This window comes from Phyllostomus discolor, chromosome 1 (assembly GCF_004126475.2).
Source record: "Phyllostomus discolor isolate MPI-MPIP mPhyDis1 chromosome 1, mPhyDis1.pri.v3, whole genome shotgun sequence".
Taxonomy (NCBI): Eukaryota; Metazoa; Chordata; class Mammalia; order Chiroptera; family Phyllostomidae; genus Phyllostomus; species Phyllostomus discolor.
Genome location: NC_040903.2, coordinates 198,059,973 through 198,081,540, shown reverse-complemented (window position 1 = coordinate 198,081,540; position 21,568 = coordinate 198,059,973). Strand labels below are relative to the sequence as shown.

Genomic DNA, 21,568 nt, shown 5'->3' with positions numbered 1-21,568 from the left:
AAAGGGAGCAGAGTGAGGTAGCAGTAGCTGGATGGAGATAAAGAGTCAAAATATAGTTGTGCATTTTAACTTTGTTTTTATCATGGGAGGGCAGAAGGAGGTTAGTGTGCTGATGAAAATGAGCCAGCAGTGAGGAAGAGTCTGATGATGCCAGAAGCAGGGACGATGCTATAGGAGTGAGGTCCTCGGTACAGAAGAGTGACCTGGGGCACAGGAGGGCGGGCGGATAGGGGCAGAGCTGTCTCTAACGGGAGTGGATGCAGAGAACAAGCGGGTGGGTTTATGGATTTAATAGCAGGAGAGGAAGAAATTCTGTACTTGACTGCTTCTATTTTTTCAAGACACTGTCAAACAAGGTCATCATTCAAGGAGTGGGGAGAAAGGCTATGGGAAATTCAGGAGTGCCTTCTGGACCACAGAGGAAGCCCAGTTTTATAAGGCGATGAAGAGTATCGATGTCAAATCAATGTCCAGATCCCACTTTGTGGTACAGCGCTAGAGGCTTTCCCTGTAAAGTGGGAGCGAGGTGAAAACAGCCACTATGATTATTCCCGTTTTACAGAGGAGGCCTAAAAAAGCCTAATCAATGCCCCCCCACCCTCCTGCCACCCCCAGGGAGCTGAGAAGTGGTGATGCCAGGTTTTGCTGGATCTGTGTGCCCACCAAACCTGCTAGCCACGCTCTGGAACTCCAGAAGCCCTTGAATGAGCAGCAATAAGGACTCAGCACAGGTGAGATCACCTCCGACACTTCTTTCCATCAACACTTTCCCAGCCAGAGGTCACTAGGTCACCTCGCCTGAGCGGCCCAGAGGCTTCAGGACACATGGGATGATGACCTTGTGAGCCATCAGACGTGTGTGTGTGTGCGTGCATGCGCCTGCGTCTGTGTGAGCACGCAGGACGGAAAGTGGTACAAACATGCATCAGAATTCCCCGGGCTCTAGTTCAAAGCCATTCTCTGAAGTGCAGGGAGTTGGTTTGTTTCAGAACACTAACGTATTTTGGAGAAGATAAAGAAATTTTAAAGGTAAGCCATCTCTCATCCTCTTTCTTCATGCAAAGGGTCAGAAAAGTGGTATTTCTGGCATGTGTTAGAGGCAGAACTCTATAAATACAAAGCCATTAAATCCCATGCAGTGGGAACCTGATCGGAGCCTCCTTTTAATTTCCTGACATGAGCTGGCCACTAACCCAATTACCCAGAATCCCCGGAGGAGCCCTCTGCCTTCCCAATGAGCACAAAGAGAGGGAGAGTGTATTGCACGGATGTCAGCCTAGCTTTCACTGAAATCAAATATCTTTTAGAAAACACTTGGGGAAAGACAGGCAGGGGCCGAGGGGAGGAGGGAATGGAGTGGGACTGAGAGGCTGGTGGCTGCAGGGAGGTGAAGTGAGGTGAGGAGAAGTTTGCAGGGACAAGCTATCCAGGGAGAGTTGCTGCAAACCCAGAGCTGGACTAGGGTCTTGGGGGCAAAGGGGCTGTGAAACGCGGCACATGTTTTTCCAGGTTCTGCTGGCTTAGAACTTGTCAGCCCACGCCCTAGCCAGGCTGGGAAGCCCGCCAAATGGGGAGGGCTTCTCCACTGGCTTCCTAGGGGAACCCTCATCCTGGACTTAGACCCCAGACAGGGGCCAGCCCAAGACAGATGCCACCTCCAAGTTCCCCACCAGCAAATCCGTGCAGTAGGCTGAAAAGTTGAGCTAACAGGACCGTCTTAGAGTCAAATACTCTTACAACCCACCCAGAGAGCTGACATCTTTAAAGCAATTGCATGGTGGATTTCACCAAAGGGCTGTCCCTTGTGGTCCCCACCTGGACCTGCTGATGGAGAGCCCCTTTCGACACCTGTGCTCTACAGGCGAAGAAACGGCGACCCGGGAGCATAGGAATCCACAGCAGGAATCCCCCAGAGCCAGGGGGAGGACGTAGGCACAACTCCTCACCGGTGCAGGTTCTGTATTCAATTCTTCATAAAGACAATAATCACTCCCCCCAGCCCCCAAATACAGATTTTCATATACAGGCTTGCTTAAAGCAAGACGGACCCCTGATTGATTTCCCACCCTCATTGATTCCAGAGCCCTCAGCAGCTTCCAGGTGTAGGCTGAGCTGACGGAAGCCACACCTGACCTCTCCCCAACAGTTGCTAGACCCCCCAATCACGCAGCGGCCTCTCTGGTTACTCTGCTTGAGAAACATAAAGCTGTAAAAGGCCTCTGGAGCTGCCGCACAGAAGAGGGGAAACAGTGTTCAGATTTGCTGGGGACATGGGGAGGAACGGGAGGCTGGCATCCACATTCTCTTTCCCAGCTCCCCCCAAGACCCAGAACCCCACCCCATACCCTCGCTCCCAGGCCTGAGGCCCACTGTGGAACCTTAAGGGGGGGGCAGCCCTGGGGAAGCCTGCAGTTCGCCGCTCACAGGCAGGTCAGAGCCAGAGCGAAGCCGGGGGGAGGCAGGGAGCCGCGCTGCTCCCAGGAGCCTGAGCTCCTGCACGTGAAGGGGGGCCACCCAAACAAAAGCAGGAGCCAGGGCAGCTGCCAAGAGCCCCTGCCTGGCAGGGACACAGGCTCCTCAACGAGGCACATGCCTCCTAAGGGGGCCGGTCCCCACGGAGCTCCAGGCCCAGCTCTGTGCTGCAGGATGAAGACTGAGTGCAGGCATTCTGCTTTGTCCACAGCGGGAGCCTTTGTGGCACCGTCCCCGCTGGGTTTAGGACTGCCAGCACCGGGGATGGTGTGTGTGGGGGGGAGCGTGCTGGTGGCCGCCCCGTCCTCCTCCAGGTAGAGCCCCCCCACCCCACCAGGCTGTACCCTGCAGGATTCTCTGCCTGCTCCTGCCAAGAGCCCAGGGTGCCCCGAGCTGCCACCCTAATTAGAAGCCACCCTGTACCCTGTTCTGTGCCCGGCGTACGTCCTGGACCAACCACAGGGCTCTTACAGCAGGGCGGTCAAGGTTGGCGCCCACCACGCACGCTGCCCCACCTACCCACTGGGCAGGGGGCCTGGGGTCTGAAGCCTCCCCTCTTCCTGACCTACCCCTGTGGGGCAGACACAGGGGAGCTCCAGGCTGTGGCCCCGCAACCCCCAAACCAGCTGTGTGACTGAGGGTGGGAGAGTCCTCTCTCCCCAGCCCTACGCAACTCAACTTGGTCACCCCTAAAATTCAGGGGTACACTGAGAGCGATGCAGCGTCCTTCTGCTCTAAGTCCCTCAGATGCCGTAAAGCAAGCAAAGAGGCCACCGGACAGTGGGTCCCCGGCCTGACCCTGTGCCCTCTCAGCCAGCTCCCCAGAACAAGGCGGCAGCTCCCAGCCTCACAGACTTAAGAGCAAGGAGCCTCTTTGAGGCTCGGATGCCCTGAGGTTGGTTCCCAACAGCACACAGAGGGGGAGTCGGCAGACCAGCACTGAAGCACGCTTCTGAGGGCCTCGTGCCTCAGTGTCCTCATCTGTGAACCCCAGGATGCTCTGGAGGAGCAGAAAACACCTGGTGTTGGAGGCAGGGGGCGCTGTTCAGACACTCTCTTGGGTCACACCCTACGCAGGGGATTTGTGTCGAGTCCAAATGAACCAACACAGTCTTTCAGGTTTAATACAGCCTATTTTTAATCTAGAAAAGAGGGCTGTTTCCCCACTTGATCCCCCAATGGAGTTAAAAGGGGTTGACTTTTCCATCTCAAAGAGGTTAAAAGAAGCGAGTCATGAGAAACGCCTTTAGAAGGCCGTGTGCTGTGTAGACACAGGGGTAATTCAGGAACTGTTTCCAGAGCTTCTGTTTTACGGGTGTAGACACTGGGCTGAGCTGAGGTGAAGAGGGGGACCCACAATGGGAAACAAGGACAGGACCCCCGATTTCCAGAGCACGAGAAGGTCCAAGTCACCCACTGACAAAGCACCTTAAATGTGGGTCCTCTTCCCCAGCTGGTGCCGGAGAGGAGAATGGGAGGGTGCCCCTGGGGCTCTTAAAGGCTGGGCTGGGCTTCTGGAATCCCTTCACTAGTAAGGAGCTGCGTTCCAGTCCTGCCCTGCCTCTCCTCTCCCAGCCCCTCCCTCTTCCCATCACCCCTCCACCAGCCCACACTTCCCTTCCTGCCTCCTCCCGCTTCTGGAAGGATCCTGCAGCCCAGGATCATAAAAGCTGATCTGTAACAATTTCTGCTCACTGCCCCGGAAAGCTAGGGAAGGGAAGAAACACCCAGCACACACACAACACCCATCCCCAAAAGTGGTGCTCGGAAGAGTCGTCAGCCTGAGCGGACCCACAGGGACGGTGAGGACGAGGAGACTTAGCTAGAACAGTGCCATCCACATCCTGAGAGGCACATGGCATTTTAAATTTCCTAGTGGCCACGGTAAAGAAGGTAAAAAGAATAATGTGGTATGTTCTGTTTAACCCCATACCTCCAAAATGTTACCATCTCAACATGCAGTCATTATTCAAAACCTGTTCCTACATGATTTCACACTCCTGTTATAATCCTAGCAAGCCTTTGCAGTCACACGTGTATTTCACATGCAGAACCCGAGGCTCACGCTGCCACGAGGGACAGCGCAGCTCTAGAGGACAGAGAGAGGCCAAGGGAAGAGAAAGGAAAGGGAAGTGAGAGGATGGTGAGACGGGGACCTGGAAGGGGCAAAACATCCTCAAGGTGATAGCGGTGTGCCGCCCGCCCGCCGGGAAGCAGGTGGAGTTCACCACCTGTCACTCTGGACCTTAATGTCTCCGATCTTGGCGCCCCCGAGCTCCATGGCTCCTGAGAGGTGAGAGCCTCTCAAGCCTGCCCCCCTCTCCCAGGGTGCAGGAAGCTTGCCCCAAAAGGAGGACCTTCTGCTGAGCACCATGCCAGTTTCCCAGGGCCCACGTGGGGTCCCTAATGGAGAATTTCCAACTTCTGCCTCCTGATACCCCATGTCTCCTGCAGGAGTAGAGAGCTAAGCAGGAGCTGGAGGCTGCAACCTGCTTGCAGGGCATGTGAGAGAGGATGGGCAGGCACTCCCGGGGGCGGCGGCTTCGCCTGGCATGCCCAGGAGGACTCCCAGAGTCCGGGCCCCCACGGAATCGCGTGCACGTGCCCTGGCCTGGGGAAGCCCGCAGCATGTGTGCGGGCACCTCCCCAGGGGTCTGAGACGCCCAGTGGGAAAGGCCTCACCGGAACTCCCTCCATGGAGCCTCCAGGGCGTCCGGGGCGTCTTACCTTCCTTCAGCATCCCCACTTTGAGGCATTTCATGAAGCGGCAGGCCTGGCAGGACTTGCGCCTCCGTTTCGTGATCTCGCACTCGTTGGTGGCCGGGCAGCTATACTCGATGTTCCCTGCAACCAGACACAGACAGGGTTGCCAGGTGCCAGCTGGGCCCCCACCCCTACCCCTGCTGGCCAAAGGCCTGCGCTGCCCCCACGCTGAGGTTCCCGCAGGGCAGCAGCTCTCAAAAGAGGCACTTGTCAAAATGTTTCCAACACTCTCAAATGTAAAGACCCCGGTTCCCGAGGTCTGGGTGGGTCGGGCAGCCAGAGCTTTGAAGGACAATCAGCCACTGGACTCGGACATCAAAACTCATGGGGGCATTGTCCCCAGGCTTCACTGTGTCTCAGTCTCCCCATGTGCCACATGGGGAGACCATTTTCTATGGGATTTTCTGAGAACACGCAGGAGCCAGGTTCCACCACTGCCGACGTGCTTCACAGCATTGGAGCCACTGAGTCCCCATGACAAAGCGCCTGACTGTGTGCTGAGTACTTGCAATGGTGCGGTGAGTGCTCTCGTCCCCATGTTGTACTGGTGGGGAAACTGAGGCTCGAAGAGGCTAATGTGCCCAGGATGCCTTAGATCTCGATCTCGATCTCTCTCCCTCTCTCTCTCTCTCAAGTCCAGATGGCCCGAAACTTTTCCCACCCCATCTCCTGCAGAGAGCAGGGCTGGAGGTCAACCTCTGTGCTGGAGGCTGGGAGGGGACAGGAGGGAAGGGATGACGATTCTGTGTGCTCCTCTCCTCTGTCACCTACCCCTAACCATGTCTTAGCTTAGGTCACTCGGGCTTGCGTGGCTTCTTGAGAAATAATTGCAACACTCACATAAGCGTGGTAAAATTTAAAAGATCAATGGAAAAGAAGAAAAGCCATACATACACTGATTTATCCCGGTCTACCCTGGCTTAGAAGCTCTTGGAGGCTGGCCCCTGCCCATGCCCCAGCTTGGCCCTGTCTCCACCTCAGCATCCCTGTTGCTCCAAACAAGTGTCAGTGCCCGGAACTCAGCCATCTGGGCTCCCAGGCCTCTGCCCCCACTGCTCGGAACAAGCACCATTCCGCTCCCTGCACCTCTTTGCCTGGTCTGCGTGCCTCTCCAGGCCCCACGTAGGCAGGCGCTCCTTCCCCACACCATCACCTGTGTGCAACTGTCTCCTCCTGGACCAGCTCCTCTCCGCAGTTCAAGCGCCTGGCACACGGCAGGTGCTCAGCGCGCCCTGGGAGCTAACACTAACCAGTCCTTACTACAAAGCAGCCACAGTTCTGCTTCCCGTACATGGAAACTTTCATTTTCCCAACAACCCTGGAAGCAAATGTCTTTCTCTCCATCTTACAGATGAGCAAGGTGAGTCGAGTCCAGGATGAGGCAGAGCAAGGACTTGAACCCAAGCTGTTTGGTTCGGTGTCTGCTCTGAGCCATTGCAGGGAGCTCCCTGGGCCCGCCCACTGCGGCCCTGGGCAACTCTGCCACCTCGGGATGCCACACGCACACCGCTAACTTCTCACGTTCTCTGGTCACAGAGGCACAGCCAGGCTGTCATGCCTCGAAGGAGGGTGGGTCCAGGTTTCTCAGGGCCGCTGTTCCAGCGGAGGGTCAGTCAGTGTCTGCCAATCTGACACCAGTGTCCTCTCAGGAGGAGAGGACAGAGCATTCACAAGAACTCAAGCCATAGTCTCGACCCTGTGTGTGTGTGTGTGGAGGAGAGAGAGAGAGAAAAAGAGGGAGATAGAGAGATACCATATTTCTAATTTTATTTATTTATTTATTTTTGTTCCTTTCAATTTGTTTTATGGCCCCCGCGGCTGACTGCCAGCAAAGCCAGGCTGGTAGCCTTGTAATTTCTGTAAGAGCCTCCTCGATAAAGCGATGAGATTAATTCATCAGAATTCCTGAGGTCCCTTGGGGGCAGTCTAGGAGAACTCAGGAGTGGGGAGAGGCATCTGTCTCTCTCTCTCTCTCTCTCACTCACACACACACACACACACACACACACACACCATCACCACCACCCCCAAGCTCAGGAGTGGCAGGTTAGGGGGCGGGCTCTCCTAGGATGGGCACGTGGTCAATGGTCAGCATAAGTTCAGGGTTCTACCCTGGCAGTGTGCCCAGGACAGACACATGCAGACTCCACCTCAGGCAAGTCACCTGACCTCCCTGGGCCCCAGTTTCCGCATCTGTTAAGTAGGCACAGTATGCTCCCGTGCCACAGAATCATGTGGATTCAGTGACAGCACGTAAAGGGCTTAGTGCCGTGGGTGCACTGGCAAACACGCAGCCCAGGTTACTATGCTTATTTTTACACCTCGGCAGCGCTGCCAGGGCACAACGAGCCAGAAAATTCCTGGGAAGTCTTTTGTAGGTGTCAGACCTGGAGCTAGCCACCCAGGTGGACCCTTAAGGACATTAAGATGGGCCTTCCAGAACTCTCTCAGAGTGGATGCCGTGCATGCCATGGGAGGGAGGCAGGAACATCCAGAACCTGACCTGGACTTCTGTGTGACCTTGAGGCAGAGGGCAAATCCCTACCCTCAACTCTCTTTGACCCCGTGCCCCGGGAGAAGGGCGCCTCCACCAGCTCACTGTCCTGGAACAGCAGCAAGGAATGGCGGTCCTCTCTCGGGGCTCAGGGAGGGGGCTCAGGGAGGGGGCTGCGGGCTGACGACAGAGCCTGCGTGGGCTGGGCGGGTGGTCCCTCAGCTCCACTCCCTGCTTCATCTCACCCCTGGAGGACGGAGACTGTGCCTTCCTTCTCTGCTGGCCCGCTGCCCTCAGCTCTCCTCCCTCCCCTCCAGCTTCCCCACTCGCCGAATGAGCTCATTCCTGCCCCTGGCTCCAGCAGTCATGGAGTTGGCAAGGGTGGGCAGCCAGACTCACTGCCTGCGCTTCACACCCTTATATCTACCTACCGCTGCTTCCTCACGCTTCCTCAAACTGAACCCGTCCTCACCAAGCCTGGACTGCTTACTGTGTTCCTTACCTCGCAAAGGGGCCACTGGCCACCGCACCACCTAGGCCAGACACTGAGGCAGCGCCCTGAACACTTCTAAGGTCCTTTTTATCCCACATCCTTGATATTTCCTCCCTCCCCCCCTTCTGCCTCAGCTAGTTCCCACTCTCAGCATCTCTTGCCTCGCCTCTAACGTGCTAGACTCCTCTGCCCCACCCCGGCTTCCACCCCACCTCGGGGGTTCATTAATAACTTCCCTGTGCAGAATCCCTCCATGGACCTCCAGTTCATCATGGCACACTGAACACACACGTCTGTGGACCGTCCCAGAAGCCCACTGAAGGGCAGTACAGGGGTGAGAACTCTCACAGAAGAAGGGAGGGAGTAGAAACCAAAGTCGCTAACAAGGTGGCTCCAGACGAGAAGTAAGCCCTTGGTCCTGCAGAACTTCAGAGAGCCTCAGGTGTTGAAGACTCAAGACTCAGCAGAAGATGTGGTGAGGAGTGGGGCGGGAAGCGAGAGTTTGCTGGAAGTCTGTACGTAAGGAGTGCTTATCTGCCAGTCCATGTGGCCAGCACGTGTCTCCCCACGACCTGCGCAGGAGAAGCCAGCCTTGTCCCTGGAGAATAGATGCAAGTGAAGCCTGGACTCAGGGACCCCAGGGGAGGGCAGAAGGGGGGTTGAAGCTGAAGAGAGGAAGACTGAATATTGCATACTAAACAGAGAGACCGCCCAGCCCACCCCCAAGCCCACTCCCAGAATTCTAGCAGCCAGAGGCACACTCCACCCGCCCCCAACCTGAAGATCAGAGTTGGTAGGATTCTCCTCTGGGAGAATGAACAGCCCAGCTGGGAAAGATAGCCAAGGGGCTGTGCCTTGTATGGTTTTTACCCCTGTTGCCATTTCAGACCGTCAGGATTACCAGTGTGTCTATGGAAAGCCTTAATGTGAAAGCCCACCCAGAACAAATGGGGGAGAAGCGTGCGGAGGAGACAGGGCAGACCGGGAAGCGGAAACACACCTCCAGGAACAGCGATCAGCACGCTGTGGGCCTGAGAAGATGAGACACTGTGTTCATGAGACAGAACAGCGAGCAAAATAAAGTATAAAAGTGGGGCTCATAGGAATTAAAAGTATGAAAGCCACGAAAAAGTCAGAAGAATTGTCTAAGGAGCTACTTTCTCTAGAACAGACCAAAAACCAAAGAGATGGACAATAGGCTGGAAAAGGCGTAAGAATCAGAAGATGGATCCGGGAAGCCCCATACCCAACCGTCAGGAGTTTCCGAAAGAGAAAATGCTGGAGAGGAAGTTACCACAAAGGGAGAAGGGAAGGCAGGGAGGGAGGAGAGATGAAAATTTCTAAAGAATATGAGTGTCCGGACCAAAGGGCCTGCTGAGAGCCCAAAGGAATGAATGAAAAAAGACCTGGACAAAATTGTAGAGGTGGAGAACCAATTAGCTGCCAGCTCGGGGAGGGGGAGGGGGCGGTGGTGCGGCTGTTAAAGAGCAGTGCCCGGAGGCCCAGGTTATGGGCCTGCTGTGGGTCTTCACTGTGCTGGTTGGTGGTCATGGGAATCTCAGTGGTGCAACTGCGTAGACACACACACACACACACACACACACACAAGCGTGCACGGCTGGTGAACTCTGAGTAAGCGGGTGGATTCTATCAACGCCAGTGTCCTGGCTGGGACAGCGCGCTGTCCGTACATGAGATGGGGCGGGGGGGAAGGTGTGGAATCTGCGTATGTGGGGTCTCCCTGTACTATTTCTTCCCACCACCTGGGGACCTACAATCACACCAAAACAAAACCATGAAATTAATAATAAATAACAAAAAGGCCTAAAACACACAACAGAGATTTTTTATCATAAACTTTCACTCATGAGGACAAAAAAGAAGACCCTAAGAACTTGCAGAGGGAGCGAAAAAGAAGTCGAGTGCCCGGGGCCAGGAGTGAGGTTGGCCACCGCATCGCAGGCCACAAGGGAACAGCCCCCCGAGAACACACACACACATACACGCACACACAATGTGCACGCACGCACTGCTCTTCATTGCTACGTGGCACGCTCCCCCTGATTTCGTTCATCTATCGCTATTGTCTGCTTCATTCTCAGCAGTTTCTCCGCACCTAGAACCATGTCTGGAAAGGCATGAGGCCTCCACATACATTTTCCAATTGAGTGAATCAAAAATTTTTTTAATCCTCACCCAATATGTTTTTCTAAATTTTTAGAGAGGAAGGGAGGGAGGGAGGGGAAGGGGGGAAGAGGGGGAGGGGGAGGGAGAGAGAGACAGAGAGAGAGAGAGACATCGATGTGAGAGAGAAACATCAATTCGTTGCCTCCCATATATGCCCTAACTGGGGATCGAACCTGCAACCTACATATGTGTCCTGACCGGGAATCGAACCGGCAACCTTTTGGGGGTACAGACAACACTCCAACCAACTGAGCCACCTGGCCAGGGCTGAATTAAATCTCTTGACAGAAGCACTAGAAGCTAGGAGACAAAGCAGCTTCATCCCTCACTCTACCGGAAAACTCCTCCTGGCAAACCTTCTACATCCTTGGAGCCTGGGTCTCACATGTCTCCTTGGTGATGCTGTCTTCCCTTCTGTCCCAGGTGGGCTCACATGCTCTTTCAGGTTTGCCCTACAGGCCTCATCCATCACTCATCCCCCGACCTCCCCCCACACACTTAACACAACTAGCTTCGTGTTTCATAATCACGGTTCCACCTACTGCCCTCCCTCCTGAACTGTGCGCTTGCTGGAGACAGAGGTCGTTAGGCCTTTCCTTTCTGTATTTTGAGTACAGTGCCTGAAACTTGTTGATTAAAGCAAATGAATTGAAAGCAAGAATCCCCACCCTCAGAATCCTAGAGTTCAAAAGTAACCTCTCAGTTGTCAATGCAATGACTTCCCCTGGGTCCTCCCTGTCCGGGTCCTTCCTGAAGCCACAGACACTGCTTGCACATCTTACAGCCCGCTCCTCGGAGAGGCTGCCCCTCCCTTCTCTCTTCGGGGACTTGCAACACCTCTGACCACCTCCGGATCCCCCCACCGAATCCCAGACACTTGCGAGGCCGAGGCTGCAGCATTATTTTATGTCCCACCAAGACTGAAAGGGGAGACGCTGCCAATCCAACTGGGACCCTGCTTCCTTGCTGCTAGCATTTTCATTTCTTTCTTATTAGAAGGATTCCTTGACATTTACTGAGACACAGACTTGATCACTAGCGTCCTTGTGCACACGTGAAAGAGAAAACTGGGGGGACACTTCCCGGAGTGTGATTCTCCGGAATCACTTTTGACCAGGGTCATTGTTTGCGTGTTTTGTCGCAGAATCTTTCTCTCTGCTGACCAGGGGGTGCTGGGTGCTTCTTAAGCGGGTCCTTTGTGCCTGAGGGTTTCCTCCCAGGTCACTAGCCCCTTTCTGCAAGCTTTAACCTGCTGGTGAGGGCAGTGAGAGTCACACACAGCTGTCACCTAGCAGTCAGTGACTGGCACCCAGTCCGACTCAGGGATGGGACATGCAGAAGGTGTGCCTCTTGAAACTGATGTGTTCTGGCACTTCGTGGTCTCCTTCAGGGCTCTTTCTCCCCACTCCCTCCCTTCCCCTCTGCTCCGGAAACCGTTTCCCCGGGAACGAGCGCTCCAGGAGCGCGTGTTAAATCAGGGCACTGGGCCCGCCCCACAGCCTCTCAGACACAGCAGGTCTGGGGTGGGGCCAGGAATCTGCATTTCTCCCAAGGTCCCAAGTGAAGCGTGTGCTTTGGGCCTGGGGACCACGCTCTGAGCTCCACGACCCTAAGAGATCTCATTAGACCCCAACCCCACTCAGATTCTGCTCTTGGCCCCCAAGCCCTGATTTCCAAGTCTCTGGGGTAAGTCCTAGGAACTGCTCAAACTCAACATGTATCAAACTTTACCCGTTAATCCAACCCCTTCCTCACTGCCTGTCCCCCCACCAGGAAAATCCTTCTTTCTGCGTGTCTTTTCCCTAACAGCCTCACTATCTCCAAAATCAGTGACCTACAATAAGAGTCAGGCTCATGTCCAGCCATTATTCTTTCCACCCTGACTCCCCCTTTCAAAAGTTTCTCAAGCCCAGCCTATCCTTTGGCCTCTCTGCCGCTGTCCTGGTTTGAAGGCCTCTAGCTAGATAGATCTCATCCCTGGACTGTTAAAACCCCCTCCCAGCGGGTCTGCCTGCCCCTGGACTCCGCCAAATCCAGATCATCTTCCCTGTCACTCCCGGGATCATCAAGCTCAAAGGCCATGTGGCTCCCTCCCTGCTCAGAAACCTCCAATGGCTTCCTGCTGTCGCGCATTAAACAACAAAAACAATTACTATGCATTTCATGGTTCTCACATGCCAGGCAATAAGCTAGACCCGTTACAAGTACATCTCATTTCATTTCTGCCATAACATTCCGGGAGCAGGAACTCTTTATTAACCCCATTAGTCCCATTCTCAACAAGGACATTAGGGCCCAGAGGAACTAAGGAACTTGCCCAGGTTGGCACAACTGATGGAGAAGCTGGGAGTCTGGGCCGCGCAAAGCGGCCCTCACGCAGGACAACCGCTCCACCCCCGTCCCTCCCACAGGCTGGAAGCCTCCGACATCCAGCCCATCATCTACCACGGAGCCCCCGCTCTCCTCAGCAGAACGCGTTCCTCTCCTCCAGACCCTGCTCTCACCGTTCCTCTCACCATGCTGTGCTTCCTGCCTCCCATGTTCACCCTTCACTCCTGCTGACACGCCCGTCCTCCGGGGAGCCCTGCCTGCCCTGCCTGCCCTGCCTGGCCGCCGTGTCCCACCTGGCTTACTTGCCAGCTGTGCCTCTGAAGAGGGAAACCGTGACTTGTGCCCCCTCTCATTCCTTCAGTGCCCTCCAGACGGCGACCCGTTTGTGGGCTTGTTGACTCTTGTGTAGAGGAGGAAACTGAGGCCAGAGGACCCACATCCCTGCCCAAGGTCAACCGCCTGGCCTGTGGTATCCCACTTCTGACTTTCACCCACTGCTGGCTTTGTCTCTGCACCCCTGTTGTCTCGTGTCCCTGGGGATCCTCCAGCCTTGTTCTCCAGGACAAAAGGCCTGGAGGTGGTCCAAGACAGAATAACCCATCAATCATGCCCCTGCCCCTCTCCACAGGGAGTTTCCTTCCGAGCTGCACCTGGGCCCCAGGTGAAAGGAGGAAGCACCGTGCCAGGGCCTCTTGCTCACTTGCTGTTCCTCATCTTAAGTCACAGACCCAGGAGCCGCTCAAGGGGCCTCCTAGTGGCCTGCCAAGTTGGCCACACGCCCTGGGAACTTAAGGGGGGTCCAGGGTGGCATTACCCTCTGCATAGCCCCTGGGCCATGCATCCTGTGTTCGTTTATCCAGTACTAGCCTTTGTTCCACCTAGAAGCCAATCCAAGTGCGGCACTCGCCATGGCCCTGAGACTTCCCCAACCCCTCCCACCCATCTCCCCCCACTCTGCCCTCACTCGCACACTGGCCTTCCTCCGGGTCCCGAAACACAGTGCTCTTTCCTCTGCCCAAAGTGCTGGTCCCAGGGGGCTTTCACGCACTTCCCCTTACCTTGCAAGCCGCCTTCTTAGCACGGCCTGCCCTCACCTTCCGCCTGTGTGCTGTCCCCTCTGCCAATCACCTTTCGTCTCCGGTTCTTTCCCTCACAACACTAGCCTCAATCTGTCATTGTGCTGCTTCATTTGTTACCATATTTCCTGTCTGCCTTCCTCGCTAGAAGACAAGGCCAGCAAGGGAGGGCCATTGTTCCAGTTCAGCCCCCGGGACAGAGGCTGGGACTGAACCGATGCTTCATAAGCTCACATGTAAGGCAGGCGCTTTCCCCAGACGTTGTCATTCAGAAAAAGAAGTTGCTGCATATTTGAGTCTTTGAGAAGCCTCATATCAGAGGTGCCGTGTCAATCACTTCACATTGAACAGCTGCTGTTTGAGAAGACCGCAATCGATGCGAGTCACCGGAGTGAATCGACAAAGGGGGTCAAGAAATTTCTCAGAAATCCAGCTACCCCTGAGAGCAGAACCTCACCATGACGGGCGTTCGGTGTCAGAAGCAGTCTAGACCGGACACACCGCGGAAACCTTAACTTCGAGCTGGCGCAGATGACGAGAGCTGTCCTGATGGCCTAGAATCTGCACTTAAGGCCCAAAGTAGAATTTTTAGGGATAGAAGCCCAGACGTGCTCCTAAAATCTCAAGTATCAGAAGTGGAAGCGAAGGGAGTGTGCTGTAAAGTCCTGTGTAAAGGACTCTAAAAGCAGCCCCGGGGCAACCACAGGCGCTGCTGTTATCAAAGATTTCCGGGAGAAGCTCGATAAGCCTTGCTTTGCAAAATGCGAGTAGAAAAAGACTTTCAAAAAATGCATTGTTTTACACAACATGACTCAAAATGCAATCTAACAAAAATTAACATGGTGTCGCAAGTAGACATTGGACTATTTTATCTAGGTCCCTAAAAGTTTATATGTACAAACCTTTGGTTTGGCTTCTTCACTGGGGATCACTTTGGGGATCGCCTTCCATTCAGACACCTAGAGAATTCCCTACATGCAAGGTACTGCGGGCGCATGTGGGGCTCGGTGAAAAACCAAGGTGTGTGCAATGCTGTTCCCTAAGCGCTTACGGTCTTCCTGGAGAATTGGACAAGTAATTGCAACAACCGCGCAGTGTGGCCAGTCTTGCTGGTGTGCTGCGAGATTTACAGGAGCACCCAGTGGGGGCACTACACAGGGCAAATGAGAAGAGGAAGCCCAAGAAGGCTTCCTGGAGGAAATGGCAGCTAACTTACTATCTAATGGACAAAAGTAGGGAGTGGAGGTTGGGATGGGAAGTCTAGAGACGGAAAGCATGGGACGAGTTCTGGGAACGAGAAAACAGAGCAGTCTGGCCGACCTTCAGCCTGCAAGAGACAGGGCACAAGATGAGGCCACAACGTCATCATGGGGCGACCGCAAAGCACACTGTCAACCACGTGCGGGAGCTTTGATTCTACCCACAAGGAGACAGAAGAGTGACACGTTCATCCGTTCGTTCAGAAAGGTCTCTCTGGCAGTACCGAAGGCGACAGACTGGGAGGGGTGAGCCTGGCAGCGGAGACCAGGGCAGTGGAGAGAAACCGTTGGGTTGGAAAGGAGGGGGCACGAAGGGCAGGAAGCCAAGTTAGAGAACAGACCCATTTCTGGCTTAAATGCTGGAGGAGTGACTGGGGCCGAAGTGGGAGAGCAAGGAGAAACATCTGACGGTTAGCACTCGTTGCCTTTGGGGCGCTCCTGGGACACCGGCGTGGAGCTGGAGCTCAAGGAGAAGTGGAGGGCGAGAGCCGTGGAACTGGGACTGTCGTCCAGATTCCAGGGGCAGCTGGAGCCGTGGGTGGGAGGAAAGTTTAAGCACATAAGGAGATATTTAGAAGGTGAGTTAAGAACTGAGAGGAGGAAGAAAAGGGTTGTGAAGCTGAAGTGGGAGGGGAGATTTCTTTTCTTAACTGGAGATAAGCATTTGAATGCCGAACAAGAGAAGGAGGAAGTAGGGAGTGAGAAGAAGATCAGAAGGAGGAGACAGTGGGTAGGAGGGTCCCGGGGAAGCAGGGAGGAGACAGATTCAAAGCCTGGCAGCGCTGGGCCTGGGGGAGGGGACACCTTCCAGCAGAGACTGGGTGGCTCCAAGTAACTACGCAATCAATGAGTGCCAGCTGCTCCGGGTGTGGGAGTGTGTCGTTTGGGTGGCAACAAGTTGAGGGAGTCCCCATCCAAAGCTTCTAGTTTCTCAGTGGAACAGGAGGCAGGATCAATGCTGAGAACAAGAGAGGGCCACACCAAGGAGTAGGGCTTGGAAAAGGCCCCAGGGCAGCTTCCGCAAAGTTCTCCTCATTGCTTGGGTACTCGCTACACAGCTTTCTGTTCCTCTGGGGGTCAGTGTCACGGTCCAGAACCTGGCACTCCACCCTAGGATCCAGAAGCCACACTGGAAGGGACTCCATGTCCTAGGGGCAGGCTCACACTGCTCTAACGGAGGCAGCTGATGTAGAGGCCCAGAGAGGTCCGCACACTCAAGGACAGGGAGACACTGACCGGTCTAACCCAGTTCACTGCAAGCAGAAGACCTACCTACGGGAGAACTAGATCAAATCTGGCTGTCCCAGGCCGACTCCCTTTCCTGGAAGTGGTGCCTTAGCCAAGGCCCTCCCTGTGTTCTATGCCCCCGGGGCAGATCTATGCTTTTGATGGGCGCATCTTTGCCTTTAGATAAGCTAGTAAATTCAATCAGGTGGAGGATTAGCTCCTTTGGAGACTTGGGAGCTCAGGAAGGTGACTTTTTACCTAATTCTGAGCTCATCTACCCTGGGGGACTGTCACCACAACCCCCAGCAATGACAAGGAGCTCCTCTCCACAGCAAAGAATCTGGCAAAAGTTGTAACGAACACGTAACAGACAGGGGCGCCGCGTCTACCTGTTTGATGCTGTAGTGCAAGGGCGTGCCCATGTTTTCTGTAAGGGCCAGACAGTAAACGTGTTAGGCTTTGTGGTCAGGAGGTCTACGTCGTAGCTACTCGGTGCTGCTGTTGGATCATCCAAGCAGCCATCGACTACACGAAAACCAGTGGGTGTGGCTGGTCCCAACAAACTTGATTTACAAAAGCAGGTGGCCAGCCTGCGGGCTCTCCTTCCCCCACCTCTCCTACCCCCTCCAGCCAGCCCTAGCACAGCCCAGCACACAGCCAGTGCTCAGTAAGTACCTGTAGAGAAGGAATGACTGAGGCCTCTCCCCCTAAATCTGTCGTGACCTCCTTGGTCTGCAAAGCTGCTTTTTCCCTATCAGTGCAGCCACTGAGTTGAGCAGACTAACGTGACCCAAGGAGGGAGGCAAGTGTGAGCGAGCCTGATTCTCAGAGCTCTCCATTCACAAATTGAATGGATCATTCCATGATGAAAGGCCCTCAGGGAGAGTTGGTGAACTTTTGAAAATATCCTTCCTAATTGGGTAGGTGCTAAGGAAGCTGCTCAAGGCTACGCCTGCAGACTGAGGCGCCCTAGGCTTCGGGAGGGCAGGCCCCACTCCTCTCTAGCGCCCCCTGCAGCCCCTCACTCAGAGCGGCAGCTCCACAACTGCTCACTCGGTGTGTAGCTTGGCTCTGCCACCGTCCCATGGATCACAGTCCATTTCCCCCCTCTTCTATACTTTACTGATTTTGTCCAATTTTTCTACAGTGATTGCATTCAGAAACAACAGAATTGGAATCTTTGTTAGAACAAAACCAAAGAGTTAATAAAATAAGCCGAGTTTACTTTTCCCTGTTCTAGATAGAAACCTCCTGCTGGGTAGAAACTCGAAACTCTCCTCGTGAGAAAGAAGAGAGACCAGTTCAGTTCTGACGGCGCTAAAACGCTGCTGTTTGTCGTTTGACTTCCAGGAAGAGATCATTATCCTATTCGTGGTAGCAAATAATTAAGACTGTTTACAAAGCCTCCTCCTGATTTGCTGAGGACGTTCTCAGCACCGGGCCTCTGCTGAGAGCGTAAGTGGGGGGTTTCTGCGTCTGCACCTGCCTCTGCCTTCCGCACACGTGACCCAGAACGCTCCGGCTCACTTAAGAACATGTTCGGGAGCAGGAAAAGTAATGGTGTCCTAAAAAACAGTTTTTCAAAACTGCCTTCGGAGTCAATCCTACCAAGATCACTTCCCAGTTTGTGAAGAAAAAACATGCGGTTTCAGTAACTTCCATTGGTCTAAACATCTCATGTCTATTTGTCAAATATCTGATGATATGGATTAGAAATCGGACTGGAGGTTTTCCACCCCGGCTGAGGCAGGAGCCAAAACCACCATGCAATGCTTTTCAAGTCTAGAGACGCCGGGGCCTCTCCCCAGACTTGGGGTTCGCGACCAGCAGGGACCAGGCTCATTTGCTCATGGTGCTGGAGGCTGGCTCGGTGGCTGATGCGCAAGTGCTCAACTCCTATTTGCTGAAAGAAATCATTACTATGGCTCCATCTGGGAATGTTCAGGGAACCAGTGTCTGGGGTTTTCAGAAAACTTACTTTCTACTGCTTTGCTCTTTCGATCTGCTTGAATTTTTGCCATGTTTATTTTTTTTTTAAAGAGTTCCTTTTTTAAACAAAATACTATTCCCTGGCTGGCGTAGCTCAGTGGATTGAGCATGGGCTGCGAACCAAAATGTCGAAGGTTCGATTCCCAGTCAGGGTACATGCCTGGGTTGCAGGCCATGACCCCTAGCAACTGCACATTGATGTTTCTCTCTCTCTACCTCCCTCCCTTCCCTCTCTAAAAATAAGTAAATAAAATCTTAAAAAAACAAACCAAACAAACAAAATACTATCTATAACTACAATAGCTAAGATAATTTAAATCCTGTTAAGTCAAAATAATTATAGTTTTATTTAAATATATGCAATTAGAAAAGCCTGCTCTGTCAGATAACACAAATTGTATCTCCATTGTCTTAGTGATGTCTTAAGGGATACTATAAAAGTGGAAGTAATTATTACAAACACTTGTTCTGTACTCACTAGGTGCCAGTGCCTCTTCTAAGTGCTCGATACATATTACCCCAACCCTGTTCTACCGCTCCCTGTGGGGCAGGGCCGTGTCCTCTCCCTGAGGGTGAGCAAGGGACTGCGGCCCACGGCATCCGGCCGTAAGGTAGCGAGGGGAGCCGTCTGACCCAGGAGCTGGAGGGCCAGCCACTGCACCATACCATCTCAACCGATACGCAGAATCGGAAACACGACCGATCTTGACGCCCATGACAGGTTTAACAAATAAACAGTCATCTGAAGAGATCTCAACAAATCAATATTTGTTGAATGAATACCCTGAGAACCATCCCGGGGACGCTCGGCCTGCCTCTTCCAAAAGGGAAGCGGGGGAAGGACTGCCTGGGGACAGGCAGGCCAGCCCTGGAGGAGGCATCCAGGCCCGGGGCAGGGCAGGTGCCCCTGGTTTTCCCCAGGCTGGTTGGCAGCGCCCGCCCCAGTGGCACTGCCCATCTCAGCGATCTGCGGGAGCTGGGCCCTCTGTCTCCTCTGTCACAAGCACCTGGAGCAGCGCTCGGCAGATGCCTGGCTGAACGGGGGCTGCCCGTGTTCTACCCACGCCTGCTGCTGCAGGAGGGAGCTCAGCTCCGCAGCCTGGCCGTCTCTCTGGGCTGGGCCTGTGCCTTGAACTTCATAACAGCCCATCAACATCCCCAGTTGAACTAGGGGTTGATTTCCAGAGGGGACCCATCAGGGCGCTGGCAGGCCTTCATCAGAATGATTGGCTCCATTACCCATGAAAGACGCAGCCACCCCCTAGCCACTGGGACACGACTCAGCTGACACGCAGACGCATCGGCAAAACCCTAGAACACAGGCCACACTGGGCCCTGGATGGGGTGAGTGGTCTGGGGAACGTCTCCTTGCTCAGCCAGCCTGAGCCCCCGTGAAAAAGTCATGTTTCACTTGTGTAATAAGGGGGGTGGGGGAGAGAGAGGCCCTTTATATTTCGAGAGATTTGCAATTGCAAGGCAAAAAATGCTATCCCCCCCCAATCGGCTTTCTGAGGGGCACACATTTGACTGTGTCCCCCATCCCAGTGAGGGGCGCAGCCGTGATGAGGCAATCTGTGAGACAGAAAAGGGGGCCCTCAAGTCTCTGCTCCCAGCACCCAGGCCTGACCTGGCAGCTCGGGGGATCACGCGGTTGCCTGTTCGGCCGCAGGCCCGGGCGCCCCCTCCCACACCTATGCAGGGCTGTCACGCACCTTGGATGGTCCTCTTGAAGAAGGCCTTGCAGGCCTCGCAGGAGGCCACGCCGTAGTGGTAGCCAGAGGCAATGTCCCCACACACGAGGCACAGGCGCTTGGGGATGGCGTTCAGCATATACTCGCACTTGATGGCCGAGTCCTCCATGATGCCGCTGGCACAGTCCTCGTAGCTCTTACGACACGGGGTGCCTCCCAGCCCGGCGCCTGCAAACATGGGCGGCGAGTCCAGACCGTTGGCGTGGGCGCCCAGGGCCAGGCCAAAGGCCCCGCTGGTGTCCGACGAGCTGCTGGGGCTGTGGTGGCTGAGGGCGTCGATGCCCGAGCACGGGCTGGACGGCTCCGTCTTGATGAAGGAGCCGCAGCTGGAGGTCAGGTGCCGGTCGTCTGCGGACATCCTGTTCAGCAGCCTGGAGACACAGAGTGAGGGGAAGTCAGGTCTGAGGAGGCCGAGGTGTGGCACCATCCCCAGGAATTAGCCCCGGGCTCTGGGCACCCTTGGGTGGGGCGGTGGGAGGGGCTCTCTGCTAAGGAGATACAATTCAGCAGAGAAGATCCATTGGGCACCGCCTCCAGCAAGTTTCTGAGCATTACACCCTTCTCCTCCCAGCACCCTCTAAGTCTTCAAAGAAAATCTGTCTGATCACTATACGTCAGACTAGGCATCTAGCCCTTTGCAAATTACCGACCTGAGGGTGACCAAAAGTGTTGGTAAACAATGTGGCCAAAATATCTGGCCAAGCTTTTTGCACCAGAATACAATCCATGGTAGCTACACTTGAAGAAGCCTGGGCATGCTAGGCCCTGGACCACTTACCCTCCGGACAGTGATCCGGTAAACCAATTTTGCCCCGTTCCTCTGGGCCATGGAGCTTGGAGCTTCCCCCTCCCTGCACCACCATCACTGAGACTGGAGCCAGAGGTGCTGGAGGAGTCGGCCAGGGCCAGAAGCAGGGCTTGTAGCTAAGGTCCCAGATAAACTGGCTGCCCTCTGGGCTTTGCCGCTGGCCCAGGGCACTTCTGGAGGGTGGAGGGTGGCCGCAGGCCCCCTCGCCCACCTCCCTGCCAGGCCTCTGAGCGGGCCGCCTTCCGCCCAGCTCTTCCCCGCAGAGACAGCAGGAGGGAGGCTTCCAGCCCCGACTCCTCGCTTCCTCAGCTGTTTCTCTTAACCTTAAATTTCAACCTTCCCGGCGGATCGCCTCACCGGAGCTTCATCAACATCCACGTGACAGGGTCCCTGAGAAGCATCACGTGCTTTCCTGTAAGGAAAGTCCCCCCTCTCAGAACCCCGGTGGGTAGGTGGGCAGCAGGGTGTGGCCCTCCCAGTCCCGGCTCCCTGGGTGACGGGAAGGACCCCTCTGGAATGGGCTGGAGGAGCTCACAGCAGGGAGATGAGGAACACCATTAGGGAAGCCCAGCTGCTGCCCAGCCCCAGCCCTCTGGGGCCAGCAGGCAGAGGCCTGGAGTCAGGAGGCGGGTCCAGGCCCATTAGTCCCTGGCCTGGCCTGGCCGTGTGGAGGTGAAGGGGAGGCCGAGGCTTGCGTCTGGGGAGCAAGTGAAAGGAA

The 21,568-nt window shown here is 54.9% G+C and overlaps 1 protein-coding gene across 2 annotated transcripts in view; it reads right to left on the bottom strand.

Annotated features, from left to right (window-relative positions):
• Nucleotides 1–21,568, bottom strand: part of ESRRB (estrogen related receptor beta) — a 104,336-nt gene that overhangs the window by 31,332 nt on the left and 51,436 nt on the right. For both annotated transcript variants that reach the window (XR_004900135.1, XM_028507188.2), the window contains exons 2-3: nt 20,004–20,413; nt 5,200–5,316 (exon numbers count right to left, since the gene is read on the bottom strand). Coding sequence is in view for 1 of the 2 variants with exons in the window: in XM_028507188.2 (XP_028362989.2) it covers nt 5,200–5,316; nt 20,004–20,413 (527 nt within the window). In the remaining variant the exon portion in view is untranslated. The remainder of the gene's footprint in view (nt 1–5,199; nt 5,317–20,003; nt 20,414–21,568) is intronic.